This window comes from Temnothorax nylanderi, unplaced genomic scaffold (assembly GCF_030848795.1).
Source record: "Temnothorax nylanderi isolate EJ_2023f unplaced genomic scaffold, tnyl_v1.0 TNYL_tig0149_pilon, whole genome shotgun sequence".
Taxonomy (NCBI): domain Eukaryota; kingdom Metazoa; phylum Arthropoda; class Insecta; order Hymenoptera; family Formicidae; genus Temnothorax; species Temnothorax nylanderi.
This window is the reverse complement of record NW_027249211.1, coordinates 178,821-197,306: the sequence shown is the minus strand read 5'-3', so window position 1 is coordinate 197,306 and position 18,486 is coordinate 178,821. Positions and strand designations below refer to the sequence as shown.

The window sequence follows — 18,486 nt, the reverse complement described above, 5'->3', positions numbered from 1 at the left end:
AACATCGAGCATTAATAATTGAGAATATCGTATACTTACCGTCTCAGGAACAACTTTGGATGGCTCTTGCCTTCCGTGCACTTCTCGATAAGATCCGCCAGTAAGGTTTTCAGGATGTCCGTGCAATATTCCATTTTGCTCTGTAGCGTAACCATAATTAGGCTGGCAACGTTAACCCGATCCCTCATCGAGAAATAACGATTGCTCTCGAGCGTTCGTACGAACAACAACAGGAAAGTCTTGTTCATTATCAGTTGACCGAACAAGCGCAATCCCTTCTCCTTTCGTACGAGTTCTGGCCTGTCCCACTGCAGTACCGGACTGTTGTCGTCGCTGGGGAATAATATCATCATCGCGTAAGTGCGATAATCGAGGAAGGGTATGCCACCGCTGGTGAGGTCCCCTGTGAGATCAGTCATTTCCGTCTGTAATTCGGCGAAGGCCTCCTTACACTCGGCAGCGACTCGTAGCTCAAGAATATCCATCTGCTCCTGCATATTCTTCAACACGCGATTACTCTCCGTGGATTTTCTGCGATAGGCGATAAGGAACGCTATGAATACGAATACTAAGACCACGATGGCGGCGATCACGCCGATGAGCGCGGGTTTCGACAACGGCCCATTCAGCCCGGCTGGCAGTGCGTAGCTAAGCTTGCCGATGTTGTAACGTAGCGTACCGCCCACTATCAGCACTACCTCCGGCAGCTCTTGTTTATTGGGCAGACCCTGGGCATCGATAGCCGGCGGTTGCGTCAAGGGTGGCCGGCAGGTGAGTTGTTGCCGCGATAAGGACGTGACGTTGCAGAAGGCGTTACCGATCTGCACGACCACGTCGGACTCTTGGCATGCACGATCGAGGTGTTGACCATTGATCGTCAGATAATCGCTCTTGTAATACTTGACTTCCTCGTCGAAGACTTCATAGATCGGATTTGGATACAGAAGAAAGTGGTTGAAGCCGTGCTGCGAGAGATTCTGAACGCCGGTGACGTTGTCCATGCGGAAACCGTATTCGAGAGAAAGCGGTCGTTCGGCGTCTAGTATTATGTGCTCGGGCACTTCGATGGTCGGCGACTTGCACACCATGCTCTCCTGACTGTGCACCTCGCACTGCGACACGAACATCTTCTCGTCGTAGTAGACGTACATTTGCGGGCTCTGTATGTAGCCGAGGTTCTTACCGGTCACCGAGATCTTTATTCCACCCGCCGGAATCCCCTTTGGGACCTTCATCTGACCGGCCACGCCACTCTCCACGCTCTCGATTGTCGGATCATCGACGTATTCGAAGTAACCGTCGTATAAACGCTTGCCACCGTCAAAGGACATCTTTAGCATGCCGCTCCTCTTTCGATCGCTCGGACTCGTCATGCAAAGAGCCTCGTTGGGTTCGGCACTTATTATGGAGCAGGGTAGCTCGTCGATGTCAGCGTGGATGGTACTACCGGCGTTCATATAATTACCGGTGATCTTGATAGTGGTGCCGCCGCTCAAAGGTCCGTACTTGGGTGATATCGTGAGGATTTGTGGATCCACAAATTCGAAATTGTAGTCTGATTCGCCGCGGAAGTCCTCGATCTTGACGATAACGGGTCCGCTCCTGCCTTCCTGCGTGCCAGGTCCGTCGACTCGGCAAACGATTTGCTTCGTTCGAATGTAAAGTTCCTCGTAAGGTAGACATCTCATGCCGGCCACGGTAACGCCACCAACTATGTCCTGCAATATATATTAAACAATTACGTGTATTGAACGAATATAATCGGATAACAAATGTCGATATTGTATTAATGATGATAAAAGTTTAATATGCAAAATATATAAAAACAAGTGTCAGTGTTGAATTTCATAATTTAAAAAATCTTTACGGTAGTAAGCACATTTGTAACATTTGAGTGAGTTGTAGTTGCTCAAATTGCATTACTCATGTTTTCAATTGAGTCTTTATTTCGGCACATAGTAGGACCAAATAGTCAATTCATTCATTAAATCTGTTATATGCTCTCCGCCAAGTTTTTTCTGCAGTTTCAGAGCCAAACATTTTTTTGTAGTTTCTTAATATATTTTTTACATTTACCTATTATTTTAATTTATCACTATAAAGTCTATGATATTTTTAAACACAATAGCAAGCTATAGCCTGTTAGCTACAGTGATATTTCATAACTTCGTTATTTCTTCGAATTTCGAAGTAGTGCTGTAAAAATGCAATTCCTTCGCAATTGAAGTTTTATAAAAAAAATCGATCTTCCCGACTCACGTCCCGGTTAATATTTTTGTAATACCTTTTTATATTTTCCATTAATTATTATAACACATTACTATGCAAACATACGAGAATGATAAACGGAGACGATATTTCAGAGACTATATATTTCGCTTCGGTAACGAATAGCAGAATAAATCGAATCACGTCTTTCTTACCTTGAATGTCTTGCCAAGATTGATGCCGCGAATCGTCACGTTCGTGTTGCCCTCCCAGGGGCCCATTACCGGCTCAAACGATTTTATCTCCGGATTTGGGCAGGTCTGGTTGCTGTTGAGCCACATGCCCAAGCCGCGGTCGCACTGATCCTTCACTTCGCATCTGTCCGAGCTCTGGCACCAGCCACATCCGTACTTCGTCGGCAGGGCCAGGCACATGCCGCAGTTGTCCGCCATGTCGCGGCAACGGTATATCACAAGGTGTATATTGTCCGGATTATCCAAGGGTTTGGAGCCGCCCCAGATCACTGCGAATGGCACCGTGATGTTCGGCGCGCGAGAGGTATAAGAGAATTCCGTTTCCTCGCAGTAGATCGTGTCGGCCAACAGACGCGCGTTCACGCTCGTCACGCGACCCTCGATGTTGAATTGGCACACGAACCGTGTTTGTATGATGAATTGCTGAAAATCACATTTTAAATAGAATTCACGTTTATATATTACCTCAACAAAATCCTGAATTCAATAATGTACTTACAATTAGTAAAATTTAGAAAAATTTATGAAATTTGTAATATATTTCGCAATTTTACAAAAGATTCGGAGACAAAAAAGTTATATTGATAAAAAAATCTAGTGATGTAATAGGTTTTTGACATACCCCAATGATATGCACTTTAACTCGTATCGCCTTCTTGATACCGGAAGACACGAGGATCTCTTGAGATTCGGTGGCGTTTATAGTGGGACAAAAACCTGGCCCACTTCTATAGCTTGGTCCCATTCTCTGCAAGATATATGTGAGGTGAAAAAACAAGCTAATAACAATTCAATATTTCTTACGTATTACGTCAATTCGGATTTCAGATTTTATTTCACTTACGCACTATTTCTTTCAATTTAATCAACGCGCCGTTAGCATCTTTATTCGATTTTATTCTATTTAATCATTTCAGACATTATATGATTCCAATTATAGAGCGAAGTTCTCAGCATCGAGTTTTCATCAAAAATTACAAGTTAATTGATAATCACATATTAATATTCATGGAGTGAACACAACGTTTTAACTCCAAAACAAATCGAGTTGATGTCGAAATGAAATTAGTCGATGCATGTTAACATGTACGCAACAACAGAATTGCAATTCTGCTCCGAAATTAGGTATTGTGAGTTTGCAGCACATATGAATCGTTTATCTTGCGAAAACGATGTATAAATCCATTTTGAAACTTTAATGAGTTCCAGTAAAATGTGGATATAAGCGGACACACGATTATCAATTTTAGATTCTTCTCATATTTGAACTTATTTTTAAAATAAACGATTTGACATACGGAGCATTGTTAATTTCTTTCATAAAGAATCGAGGCGTGCCTCAAATAAAAAATTATCAATATGATAATTATATATCAATGACTGGGTGATTTTAAAGATACTTTTAAGTTCTTATTTCTTTGACTATATAAATTATTACAGATTTCTTAGGAATTTGTGTCACCGGTTGAGTGTATTTTAAGAGTGATATCAAATAATTTTTAATTCCAAATGAAATCTGACATACAAAAAATTCAATGTGCATGTCAATAACTTTGCTGCGCTCAAGACATTCGCAAACTCGTATATTCGTATTTTAATTAAATAATGAAATTAATGAAATAAAATAAATGAAAGTTTACTCGATATTTTCTGATTCGATATTCGATCGCTTGTTGCATGGCATTCTCATTTGCTTGCGAGATTCAGCGAGAAATTAAATGGAGATAGAAATTTCATCGCATGCCAATAACTCTAGTTTATTGTTAAGATTTAAAAATCATTATAAATTATCTGTTAAATAACACCATTCTAATCTTTTTTTTGCATAATGATTCATTTTATTCATGTATCTTGGTGTGAAAATTATTATGCATAGATATACGTATCAATCAAGTTATAAATACTCGTGAAATTAAAATTCAAGTAATTCAATATCTTGCGCCTCCAAAAATTCTCAGTCGAGCGATAATATTCGTAATGTAGGTGACACAAACCGATTCAAAACTAGACGCAAGATGTGATAACTAAGCCCGTTCGCAAAAATGATTTCGAATACAAAAAAGAACATATTCGACACGAATTTATTTGATAAATCGTTATATATTTCAGCAGAACACGGACAACATTTTGGCTGATGTATGGTCTTGCCATTTGTTTATTTGCGGCATATGACAGGTCGTTGTTTAAGCAAGGTTGGCATGCTAAGTACCATTCGCGTGATGATACTAGAGCGGGCAGGCAGCGGCGCGAGCTGCTCCACGTGCCATCGCATTATTATTCTTTGTAATGCGAATATTCCGCTCATTAATGATTATTGCCCGTGCAATCAGTCAACTTTTACAATTAATAGTGCGCAAGCGTATTGAAGCAAAGACTATTTATCGAAGCAGCGTTATTTCACACGTATTATACGTTTATTTGTGGAGATCGAGGCGATAGAAGATAGAATTTATATAAATTATATTATTTCGTTGCAATAACTATTTCTTTAGCTTTACTTAGATTTGAATATGTTTCGCGTTACACTACATATTTTTTGTCGCAATTCATTATGTGTAATTATCATTTCTCCGCGAAGTGACGCACGATATGTTTGATCGAGTGAATCAATTGAATCCGTACTTAGTGTGTCGTTTATTAATAATATTTTGTGCAGTTGCGCAGTATTGTTAACATCTGTAGTGCGAGCATTATATTCTATAATGAATTTAATGCGCGCGTTTATTATTAATGTTTTCGCGAATATATTTAATATTTAATATTTATATACCACTTGTTATTTGAAAGATTAATAATCTCCCTTATTTGAATCATTTATATATTAGGATAATTTAAATAGGAATTAAAGCAAAAAATATGTTTTTTTGGAATATATATGTATGTAGTTATTTGATCAGAAACCTTCTACATTGATCATTAAGGCTCCTGGGATCTCGCCGCGGTCATGTGAGAGGCGAGAAATGACACGCTGAGAATGTTTGCGTGCCATTTTTAAATGAAAAGATATTTGGATGAAGAAACACTTCTGATCGCTTTAATACACTTATAAAATATTCTGAAAACTATCCTTTTCCCTTGACAGTTAAGAAACATCTGTAAAATGTAATACGAAGTGCAGTCATGTTCCTGCGCATAAACCTGCATGACTAGGCTTCGGTACATTCATTTTACGGCTGTGTATTAACTGTCAAGGGAAAAGGATAGTTTTCGGAATATTTTATTAAAGTTAAAGCGATCAGACATGTTTTTTTCATCCAAATATCTTTTTATTTAAAAATGGCACGCAAGAATTCTCAGCGTGTCATTTCTCGCTTCTGATGTTCACGATCTCTCGCATGACCGCGGCGAGATCCCATCAGGAGCCTTAACGAAGAGATTTCTATCGCTTGATCCCTCTTCAATCTTAGAGATAAATCGCAAGAAACTTACGCTGACTCCCGTGACAAGGATATCGTTACGACAGTTCTCCGCCGTGTCGTGTGTGCACCGATGACCGTCAACGCACCAGTCGCACGGAAAGCTCGACGACACGCATTGCGTGCACGAGCTGTATGTGTTGCAGTCGAAGAAAGTGAAATTCGTCGCCACCAAATCGGGGCCGTTTGTCATCCGTACGGACAGTTTGGCCGTGAAATGGTGCCGGCCCGGCGGTATCGACGGCAGTAAATCGGTTCGCGGTGTGGTGCAGTTCACGCCATAGGACTTCCGCGAGGCATTCGTAATCAATGTCTTGTCGAGGGCAGAGAATGCGCACAAAAACTGCCCATTAAGGGTCGGCAAGTTATCGATGACGAGCTCGAGAGTCCTGGCGGTGGTGCGCTGCAGTTGGTCCGGCGTGACAGTGGTGATCGTCGTGCATCTACCACTCTTGTAAGAGATCCAGTAAAGCGGATCCTTGGCCGCGTCCTGGCAGTCGCTGCGCAAGTTGCATTTGTTCTCCAACGAGCACCAGCCGCAATACGGATCCTTCGCCCCGAGGCAGTCCCAGCAGGTCTTGTAGACCGAACACTCCTGCACCTTGACCTTCGAGACTTTCTTCTCTGTCAGCACGTAAAGATGCATCAGCTGCGAATCGAATAGCAGATCCGGATTCACCGGTGAACCGGGATCGATCTCGAGATCGCCGTACTCCAGCGCCAGCGTCGAGCTTTCCACCACAACCTGCAACAGGAATATATATAGATTTTTAATGTAAATTGATTAGCGCAGTTAATTTATCTTAATTAAATTATTGTAGGACAGTCCAAATACAGGGAGGCGTAATTATATTGTTTCATCGGTTAAGTTTTTATTTTGTTGCATACTAAAAATAAATCTATGAATATAAGATAAATTTTTCCTAGAAAATATAAGGATTTTAAGAAGGTTTTGCAATGTAAAATTTCAAATTTTATTGAGCTTGTTGTAGATCTTTGATTTTTCTGTCTATTCTGATGCAACCTATTTAGTATAATGCATTCTCATCACCTCAGAAAACATTTGACAAACGTAATTACAATATAATTATTTGTAATAATTTGAAGAAGATTGAAGATTTGAAGAAGATATATCGAGTTTTATATATAAATAATTAGCTGCCTACAAAATATAATTCGTCTGGTCGAAAATATTTCCACTGCAGCAGGGATCGCTAGTTCGTTAAAAAATCAGGAATTTACAATAATCGGCGGATTTGCGTAAAATTAGAGAGACGCAGTCATTGATGATTGCAGTTAACAGGCTTGTATAATATATTTATCGTATATATAATGCCAGAGTGCTCCGGTGTTAACGAAACGAGGATGATACGCGCGGGATGAAGAATTAAATATTCACGACGAAATTATGAACAACTGCTAGCTCGGCTAGCAGCGCGCGGGGTGAATGTTACTTCCGTTTAAGTATTTATTGGGTATTAATTATTATCAATATTAGTTCGGTGACGACCTCTCATTGCGTATTCCGTTTTTCCCATTCCCACGATAGTGAACGGAACATTTCCAAAAATATTTAATACGCGCAGTCCCTCGTCGATGTATCCACCCACCGATTTTAATAGTAATGGCGTATAATAATCCGACTGCACAACAACATTTGACACACACGAACGGTGAATTTTACTTTCGTATTACCGGGAGTAACATATTTACGTTGTCGTGCACATTCGCATCCCCGCAAATTTCCCAGGTGAATATCCCGTATATCCGTTGTCGCGCGGGCGCGAGCTTTTTTTTTTTTGTAACTTCAATGCTGGCTGGTGATCACCAGACGTCTAGATATAAGATTACAAGCCACCGAAAGTAATAGCGTATAGCTGCAATTTGCACGCTATTATTTTAACGTGAGACTCTCAGCGCGTCACATCTTTTTCATGGACGCGCGTGGTACAATCATCTCTCTGCCAGGTGCGCTCTCGCGTAACGTTCATTTTCTTAGACCTCACCGCGAGTCTCATTCGCGGTCGCGGTTAAGGGGTCGTAAATTAAATCCCAGTCCGCGACATCCCGGGCTTTCAATTGACAGCGAAACGATGACGACGACGGATGGAGGTAGGTCCCCCGGGGACTAGAACCGTTCGCGAGTCTAATAAAAAGATCATATTTTCGAATGGTAATAACAGTAATCATGTCGAAACACTTTAGCGAATCGCTTTAGCGGTGACGTTTAGCTGACGATGTAATCAAATTTACAGAATGACACTCGCTGCGCATTTGGTAATTATTACTATCATCCTAAGCTTCGTAACAGTTGTATCCTTCGTAATGGTAATGTTAATGGTACCATTGTATGACTGCGTTAACTCGGTAAATTCCTAATTATGTGCTTAACTAACTAAATTTGGCTTTTAATTTATAAATACGTAAAGTTTTTACAGATTTATTTAATTGCTTATAGCTTTGTGAACTTCTTCGATTCCGTAGATTTCAAAGAACACGTTGATCCTTCTGGTCTATAGGAAGTACTTCCCGAAATATTAAACTTTTCGACGTCAAGAAGCGAAATCGCACTGATATTGGCTCAATAATATCGTAATACGGAAAAAGACGTGCACATTACTGAAAACGGGCAATTTTACCGAAGCAGAAATGGAATAGTTAAGCATTCGCGTGTAATTTACAACAAATTGAATTGAGAGAGCAAAGCAAAGTTCGTGGGTAAATGCACGGCGCGCAGTCACTATTCCGATTTAATTAACAAATATTAATTAAGTCGCGTCACGCAGCGTGAATCGAGCCAACAGGCAATTTGCCGCAATTTGGTAAACATCTGTTCGTCTACTCCACAATGCTCATTAGAACAATAATTAATGCCTTTTAATAAAGGCGGAAGAATGGATTATTGCTTATATATTGTTGACAATTCCCCACAGTCGCGAATACCAACTCAGAAGTCAGACTGGTCTGAATGAACAAAATGGAAAATCTTCAAGTTCTTATTGTAATATAAAACAGTTAGTGAGAAATACTTCGCTACAGAAATACTTCTGCAGCACAGCTCTTCGAAAGTTTTACTGTATGGTGGTCTAATCATTTAATTGAAACTCGACGTTTCAATGTCAATACGTTTCATGCCAAATGATTCTTCGCGTTCTTCCGGAAGAACTGTTCAACCGATTCAACTTTGCGAGACGTCGAGAAGGATCGTGGCGTGATGGAGGATCCGGAAGAAGAATTCTAAGGGCTAAGGGCTGTCCACTACGTACCGATCAGCATTCGACCTCTGGCCGAGTAATGAGTCGTTACTCAAGACAGGCAATCACGGCGCGGTAACTATGTTACAATCTTTGTGCCTAGGCGGGATGGGCAGAAGAGAAATAACAATAATTACCGAGGCTACCGAGTGTTAGTGGTGGTTGTTAATTCTAAGGTTTGCCCGGGGTATCCGCGGCCGGTCTTTTTTAGCGTCTGATTTCGCGTTCGCGTCGGTATATGCGGTATAACGCCGAGTTCGCGCGATGTTCGCGCGTCATTCGGCCTCGGCAAATCCTCAACCAACGTCGACGCACAAAGAGGCTTTAATAAACGCGCGGGGATAAAGGCAAGGTCGGCGAGGTCGAGGATGAGCCGGTAGGAGGGTTAAGAGCGAAGGGAGGAGAGACGGGGGAGCAGATAGAAATTATTTCTTAATGGAAGAAGAAGCATCGCGAGGCAGACGCAAACGCAAAGGGGGTACCTGGTAATGATGAAAAAGAAGGAGACAAGGTGTGCAGGCAAGAGGTTCGCAAGAAAGTTGCGTGCAAACGACTACGAGCACAATAGAAGAGGATAGATGCAAAAAGAATGACCTCAATAAAATGAAAGTAGCTATAATAATAAAGTAAACTGATATTAAAGATAAACTTTTGGGGATAGATGGACGAGTCAGAAATGATTAGCCACATAAACGTAAGAAAATTTGATAAAGATATAATATGTCAATTATCAAGTGCAATAAACAACGATTACAAAATTCGATATATCAAATATTATTAAACTTTTTATCCTATATACTTTAATTCGCGAGGAAAATGAATGTCCAATAATTATTCCAATTCATAGAAAACGTTCTATTCATCGAAAACAAAAGTTAAATCTTTTTTATTTCAGATATTTTTATTGCAATAATTTTTCTACGCAAAGTGGAGATAGGAAACAGTAGACATTACTTGATTAAAGTGTTACTTAATCAGAGTTTTATTTCACATCAAAGTAACAATTGAAAATAACTACCGTTGAACTTTTATCAAAATCTTAGTATTGTTGTCCTCCTATTTTACGTAATACGTCAAAGCGGAACTTTTTAAAGGCAAGCGCAAGGCGCAGAGATATAAAAGAAAAAAAGCATACACACAGGAGAAAATAAAGAATGAAAGAACAAGAAGATGATTAAGCGCAGGGCGAGGGATAAGATATCGTCGCCTTTTGCGTCTCGACGTTCAATCGATGACGTTTAAAAGCGAAGAAAACAATAATCGCGACGCTACCGCGAGGTAGGCGGACGTCTTAATTAACGAGCTGGCTTGCGCTCTCGCTTTTTTTCCTCGCATGCGCGATTGCATGTGCATCTATCCCTTGCGTTCGTATATCGCGTGGGCAATGCGCTGCCGATCGGTGCGTCGCGCGTCGGGCTGACCGATAAAAAGCGAATCGAACGTCGACATTCCTGAATCCATTCCGAGCTGAGCATGTACGCGCGTCCCACGTATAAGGTGCTCGCGCATTAATGCCACGATGAAATCCACGCCTTAGGTTCATTGCATGGTAAACGCGACCGGGAGCGATTAACGAGAGGTGTCTTTGTCTCTATTGGCGCGCGCAGGAAGCGACGGACTGTCAGCCGATCGATATAACCAATCATTAATTACTGATAACATGTTACGGACATCGCGAGCTCCACGAATAACAAACTATATTTATTGCAAAGTTTAATGAATAGTTTCTTACGTAATTAACGAGAGCGTGAGAGCAGTCGTTATCTGCAGGCGCGATAGTCTGCGGGTGTAACAGTCTCTCTAGCTTCGTTAAAAATAACTGAGCACTAAAAGTAGTTCGTACTTTAGTTACACCAAACCGTAAACAAATTTTTTTTGAAAAATTTATAAAAATTTGAGATATTTTTATCGCAATGAGTTACATTACAAGCATTAAATGCGGAGGAAGATGTAATTAATAACTGTAGAATTTGACACGAGTCCCATATGTTCGATAGACACCGGCGATCGCTTCAAAGAACTACCGCGAGCGCGATCGAAGTCCGATAGAAAATTCCTACTTCGTAGAGACGATACAGGCGACGATGAGTGAAAGGGGTTTAAGAGCGATGATCACAACAAGGACTCGACTCGAGGCACGTTCTTGAATCCTGTCAGAGTGTCTCGAGGAACAGCGACAGGGAGTAACAACAGGACGCGGGGCGCGATGCGATTAAATCCGGAGGTTACTCCCGTCGTCGCGATGCATTTCGACGCGGTGATTATACGTCGAGTTACGTATGCATCCCTCCCTATCTCTCCTCTTTCCTCCTTTCACCCCGACCGGCGCCTCTCCGGAATTTTTAAATGCATTCTTCGACGCGGTTCGCCGCACCGTCGCACGGGATTTCTTCTTGCGGATGCGACGGTGAGAAGAAAGAAAAGAAGACGGATTTCCCCACCGCCACTCAACGGGATAGCGAGAGGGAGGGTGGAGGTGGCGGGAGGATAGTGTCTCCGAGAGGCGTTCTACAGAGCGGCATAAATATTCCGCCGTTGAGAGATTCCTGGTGAATCCTATTTCATGAACCTTATCCATCGATTTTATCGATTTTCAGCGAATCGAATGCGCGTTCATACCCAGTGGGACCTGGCGGTGCAGCGAAATCGATTAGAATTAACTTTTATTAACCCTGGGTGAGGAATATGAAATGTAATGCGCTCTACGATAATGGATCTATCCTCGGAAACTTTCATGTGACATCAAATTCACGTCATTCATAATTTACGACTCTCCTCCTCGTGTTATCCGTATCTAATGTTAATGAGAGAAGTTGCTACTCTCTATTTTATACAAAAAAAAATATTGTCCTAGTTTGACACTATAATAAAAATATTTAACGTAAAACAATTTTGCATCCCAACTTCAACAAGCAAATGGAAACTTTCTTGTGATGCAACGCGTCTCTTTACCTATTTCAAAATCGTTATTTCACGTTTCTATTATATATTTATTGTTAACTTTCAATATAATGAAATCAATTTTGACAATGCAGATATTTTATAAATTGTTAAGAAAAAATACATACATTTTATTTTATTTTATTAGTATCTACTTTGCTTCATAACTTTATATGTCATTATTTTTTGTGTCGTTATTTTTTCAAATAACAAAAGTTGGATTAGCGTGGTTTCAAACTCGTTATACGACTATTTACTTGTTCTTGTGAAACAAGTCTCTATTAGCTGCATCACGCAAATCTAATCGTAGCGGTTCAAAATTAAAAGGGGCAGTGAATTGCTAATCTGGCTTCGGTGAGAAGTAAACCGTCGGTCTGAGAAATCCGTGCTTCGTGAATCGTCATCGCGTCTATAGGACGAGATTTTGATGCGTGCAAACACAATGCAGTCCGGAGGCTGCATTATTCGTACTCCGTTGAGTTACAGCTCGATATTCGTGACTTAGGCTGAAATAGTGATTTGAGACGGAAATCGAGGATCTTTCGCGGCATTACTTCCAGCACATTTCAACAAATTAGCGCCGTGTTTCTGGAGAATTATCAGTAAGACGTGGAATTCAATAGCAGAGCGCACTCTCTTAATTAGCGATATTGAATAATTTCCGAATGATCAATTTTTTAATAAAGAGACAAATTTTGCGTTATATTTTAAAGAGGAAATGTTGCTACGGCGTTTAACTGCAGCGAGTAATTAAGAAACATAAAAATGCAATAGTTCTATATCATTAGAGTTAGAGTATGCCTATGTTTATCTCACAAGATCGTTACGCGTTTAGCAATGTGCTGATTACAAATACTCAACTCTCTTCACTATTATTTCTAATTCTTCGACACAGTGTAGTAACACACGTACGTGTGGTAAAGGTGCTAACGCTGATGGATTCTGAAAGGTCAGACGTTGAAAGTGCACAAAATTATATATCCCCGCAGTAACGACGCGACGAAAAATAATCGCGAGTCCGAGAAATCCATTAAATTGAAATTAACAGGGCTCCGGGAGATTCATCCGTGGGGCGTCATTAAAATGCCGCACGCGCGAATCATCGTTTCCCGGCGATAATCGTCGCCGATAAGAAGCCGACCGGCCGACAGTACGCATTTATAGCCCGACGAATCGCACGGTTTTTAGTCGACCCTCTGTGTGATGGAAGCGCAAGAACTCGCTATCCCACGATTTGATAAATGAACTCACAGTATGTAATAACCAGGTCGCCGACGTCGGTAAAAGCGCGCGCATAATGTGTTTCACCCTCGTGTTTCCCCTCCCCCCCCCCACCGCATCCCCTACGCCCGCCGTCCCGTTCTCCCCATCCATCCCGGTATAAAACAACCGAGGGGGTGACATAATGCGATTGTACGCCGCGGTGTTACGCGCGATAGTCGACCAACAATTTTTCATTATTCGAATCTGTCGTTGTTTTTCGGCGCGAAGAGAACGCGAGGGAGGGAGAAGCGGGGGAGGGGGGGGGGCGGGGAGGTGGCGGCAAGAATCCAGAATAACGCTGCAGCGAACTTTTTATCGGTTTTTCCCCCGCGAATAAAGGGTTCTCCACTATTTACCTGCGCTTCCGTCCGTTCCTCGACAACGTCCGAGATTAATTGCCATCGAATCGACGAATGGAATCGCTATTGAAACACGGGGAAAAAAAGTCTCATCTCGCAAACTCTAATTAAGCGGCACGACAATCCCAGAACGAGAGACGCCGCGCCGGGGGGGAGAGGCGAATGGGGGCGAAGGGCGAGAGGATCGACGAGGTTTCATTCCCGAATGAAGCTGCGGGAGCGAGCGAAATTAATACAGTCGACATCTTCGCGGCGCGGATCAATTGATACGCCCGCATTGTGCTAGAATGCTACTTTTACACAGATAGTGCCCTAGGTATATTTTTGATCCTCGCGATATTGCTCGGCTTCGCGCGAGGATTATTCATATAGAGAGACTATATGCACCGTCTGTGTCGGAAATTGATAAATGACAAGTATGATGTCTAATGAAATTTTTATTGAGAACGACGGATCTCAAATCACCATTCATCCACAGAATCATCGGAGATGAACCGGGCGTAAATTCGCCTTATTTTAAAATCCACGCCAGCGGGGGCGTGAGCAAGTGAAGGCGGGGTCGCGCGGTGGGATGATGAAAAGAGGGCGGCCACGGTGAGAGAAAATATGTACCGGAGCCGCGGAGAGCGTAAAGCTAATCGGATTTTTCCTATAAATCATACTTTGCGCGGCTAACGCATTTCGGAGCCTTCGATACCATCCGGTCGGACGCTAACGACCATACGATGCGATAGTCTCGGCAAAAATCCTGTCACAGAGGAGCGCAGTCGGAAGAATCTTAAGTCTCGACGCGAGAGAACATACGATATAAATGGTTTTTCAACGAGCCGTGCCCGAATGATCGCTAAATAAACGTTTGCCGGTAGCGCGCGATCAACGCCGCGGTTGCAAACTCACGTTCACACGTTAACGTCATTCTGTCGTTCGTTATGCACAATCTAAAAAAAAAAAAATAGCTTTCTAAAGGGAAAGTTTGGTTCCAGTAAAATGTCGAAACTGTTATGAGAGACACATCGCCGATTTAAATCTCCATCACTTTTCGACGGCTTCGCTGCGCTTCTCACCTCCGTAGACTCTTTTGCCCAATTTGCATGAGGTCGATTATTTCTTGGAGAAAATTTATCTGAATGTGTTGCATTTTTAAACGACTGTTTAACATTTATATATAAAATATTCAGATTTTTGTATTTCAGTAAAAGTAAACTTCGTGTTAAAATTCTAGTGAAGCTGAAGTAAAATGCGTCGAAAGTGAAAAATAAAATTATTACATTGTACATTTAGATATTACATCTTTTATTCACATATTCGTGAACACGTTTTCAATAAATATTCAGCCAGGCCATTTATTTATAATTTATAAATTCAACAATCACATGAATTTTTATGATCGATCTCTGTTGCCAATAAAAGAAATCAGAATTTTTTTTATTCTTTCTCTAAAAAGCGCTATAATTATTGTATTTCCGCAGAGAATCAACAGAAATAGAAAATAAATTAAAAATCAATTGATTTCCAGTAATATTACTATTTATTACGATTTAATGTGATTACTGCAATATAATTGCATGAAGATTTAAACGTATGATCTCGCGCAAATATAAACAGCAAGCGTCGACGCGCCAATTCTCGTGTCACAGTCAGATATTTCTTTATTAATATTATATCGGTGAAATCTGCTCGGTAATAATGAAAATATATCATGCATCGTAAAGTCAGTGGTATAAAACGTTTGATTGCCGTATTTATAATATATTCTTGCATTGATGCGGAAATCGAGTGGGAAGGGCGGGCGCATAAAGCAGGCAATTACCTATTGGACGACCGTGTATATATATATATATATATATATATATATATATATATATATAAAATGGCAGAATCTAATTTATATTCCGGATTTCCTATAATGCAATTCATTAGTCTCGAAACAGGTCTGGCATGGAGAAACAATGGCTCGTCTTCGAAGTTTCTTCGGTGCTCCCTCTCTTACCCTCTTTCTTCTCCATCTTCTTCTGCTTCTTCTTCCTCTCTTCTCCGTCATCTCTTCCGCCTTCGTCGAGCCCTCCCTCCATCCACCGTCTCGCCTCATAGCTTTTCCCCGCTTCATCTTTATGGCTTTGCTACTACCATCTACCAGCTTCCACCCAATTTATTAACACACTTCATTCCGCTTTCCCTCTGGAGATTTATTTTATAATTATCTTCGCCCCCGTTCTTCTCCGTCGTCCGGGCGAGATGAGTGCCAGTAAGTTTTTTATACCGTATGCGAAAGATAATTTAGCGCTACTAACAGCCATGTGTCGCTCAAATTTTTGCGCCCCGCGCGACGGGATGATGGTAACTGCCATTAGGTACGATTGAAGCGTTCACTTTAAAAGCGATATAAGCTCAATTTTGAAACATAATGTGTTTCTTTAAGACCTTCAATGTGGATTCTTGAAATTGCTCTTATGCTCTCGCACGCAGATAAAGAATTGAAGATAAACAACTGTAAAATTATGAAAAATCTTAAAAAGAATGTGTTTTTTCAAATATTATGCCTGATAGTCATCTTATGAATTATTTTAAACTTGACAGATATAGTATACTTTTTCCTTTATAAATAATATACTATTCCAAATACAGATTGCAGTATTTATAAATTACTAATCTTACAAAGAACTGTTAATTACTGGGTGATCCCGATTCTATCAGCAACTGCTTAACGAGATGAAGAACGCATGAGATTGTTGCGAATTAACTTAAGGTGATATTATTTTTAAAATTCGTAGATGAAATGAGTTTTCTTTGACTACAAAGCGGTCAGATTTGGTCTCGCCGTCTGAGGGCTAACATTAATAACACTCTTCGTGCTTTCCTTTCTCTCGTCGCCGAGTTTCTCTCTCGAGTATATTTTCCTTCCTGGCGATTTTTCCTTTTCACCTTATTTCGCCCACCCGATTCCTCGGTTGCTCTCTCTCTCTCTCTTTCTCCACTTATTGTCTCGCTTCCTCTTTATAGCTCATACAGCTCCATGTTCCGACTTCTGCCGTATTTATGGACATACTTTACCTTGCTCTCTCCCTCGTACACTCTCGCTCTATCCGTAGTTATCTATATTTTCTTTGCGCTCAGACCTCTAATGTACCGGCGCTTTATTGGTCTCTCGATCGTGAACGGTATATGTAACGTGCCATCTATCTATTTAAAATTAATATAAAATGATTTTTCAATATATTAATATATTGTCATTAAATAGCTCACCGTGTTGCATCTTACTTTAGCATCTTTAGCATCTTTAGCATATATCTGTTGATATTTCTTTCGAGTCGATTTTTATTCTTTTTTAAAAACAATTGTGCCAGATCTGATCGTCGTATCCTACATGTTTCTATAAGTATGCTTCTTGTGTCTCCTTAAAGATAGAAAATAAAAAATGGATTCTTATAGTAACATACGCAAGCAACAAATATAAGATCGCGCGACTGATGTCCAATAATAGAAATTATAAAAGCTCTTTCAATTGTTTCAATAATAATTACACAACTATCGCATTAATAAGAAATATTTCATATTAAAGACTTCGAAAAATAATGTCATATATATTAATATATTATTAGCATAATTGCGGTGATATTTCGCATTTTACTTGCATTCCCTTCTCTTTGTCTTTCTGTAGTAACTTGACGATTTCACCACAGATTTTTTCCTCTCTTCCCTTCCTCTCTCTTCTTTAATAATTTTCATTTCTCTCCCCTTTATCATTTACTGCTTTATACCCTCACTGCTTCATTTGGCACATCTAGCCAACCTCTCGCCCTTCCGTCTTTTTTAGCCGTTTCATATTTTTGCCCTCGTGTACGCGCTCTTTTACGATTCATTCTCCGGATTTTTTACGGATATACCGAGGACACGTCGTAGTTTCCTCGAATATTTCCGCTTTTACCTCCAACGCGAGTGCCGTCCGCCAGTCGTAAAAATTTTTTTTGTCCCGCTATACACGCTGCGATTTCGGCAGGCTCGTTATGCAATTCCGCATTTAGCTTACACCGGAATAGTGAATTAATGGAGTAACGCTAACTTGAGTTTTCCCTCCACAAGCTTTTCTTGGGTAAAATTCGCAGCTACGCCCTCACTCTCCTCTCCGTTTTGTTTTTTTTTTTTTCATTCTTGCACATCCTGTCGTCCGTTACCCTTTAACGGCGGAACCGTAGAAACAGGATAGAGACAAGAGGTGATGTGGTTTACTGTTCCCTACGACGACACGAAATGATTTAATACACACCGAGGCAAGCCCGTCTCCTGTCCTTTCTGTATTTTGGTCGTGCACGTGACATCACGCGACGCGTTAACGTTTCAAGACTAAAATAAGCAAAGAAAGCACGTCTCCTCGTAACCCACTTTCCGATATACGGCATGCACTTTTGTGCTGAATTTGCGTTATATAATAAAGTCGTATATATTCTTCCTTAGCGTCCTTCCCTATTTGCCTCAGATTAATGTCTCGCCAGAAAGCTCGCTTTCACGTTGTTTCCGTCGAATCATATTTTGTCTTAACAGTATACTTTAGCGTACCGATATAACTTCTTCATCTCACCAGTGAATGCTCCGTGAAGAATTGCATTCAGAAACAATTTCGCGATAGTCTTTGTTTTAAAAATCTAATTCTACTTCTCTCATCAAGATTTATCTCTTTAAGATGTATCTCTTTAAGATATATAACAATGATGTTTCATGCGATAATAATTGCTATTAAATCAGAACACAATTATACAGCTAGTCTTATTAGAGCTCATTCAACTTCGAGAGCAAA

The 18,486-nt window shown here is 40.7% G+C and overlaps 1 protein-coding gene across 1 annotated transcript in view; it reads right to left on the bottom strand.

Annotated features, from left to right (window-relative positions):
* Positions 1-18,486, bottom strand: part of Plexa (plexin A) — a 186,717-nt gene that overhangs the window by 5,796 nt on the left and 162,435 nt on the right. The window contains exons 3-6 of the mRNA XM_071714882.1: positions 5,892-6,623; positions 3,085-3,210; positions 2,424-2,885; positions 40-1,718 (exon numbers count right to left, since the gene is read on the bottom strand). Of these exons, the coding sequence (XP_071570983.1) occupies positions 40-1,718; positions 2,424-2,885; positions 3,085-3,210; positions 5,892-6,623 (2,999 nt within the window). The remainder of the gene's footprint in view (positions 1-39; positions 1,719-2,423; positions 2,886-3,084; positions 3,211-5,891; positions 6,624-18,486) is intronic.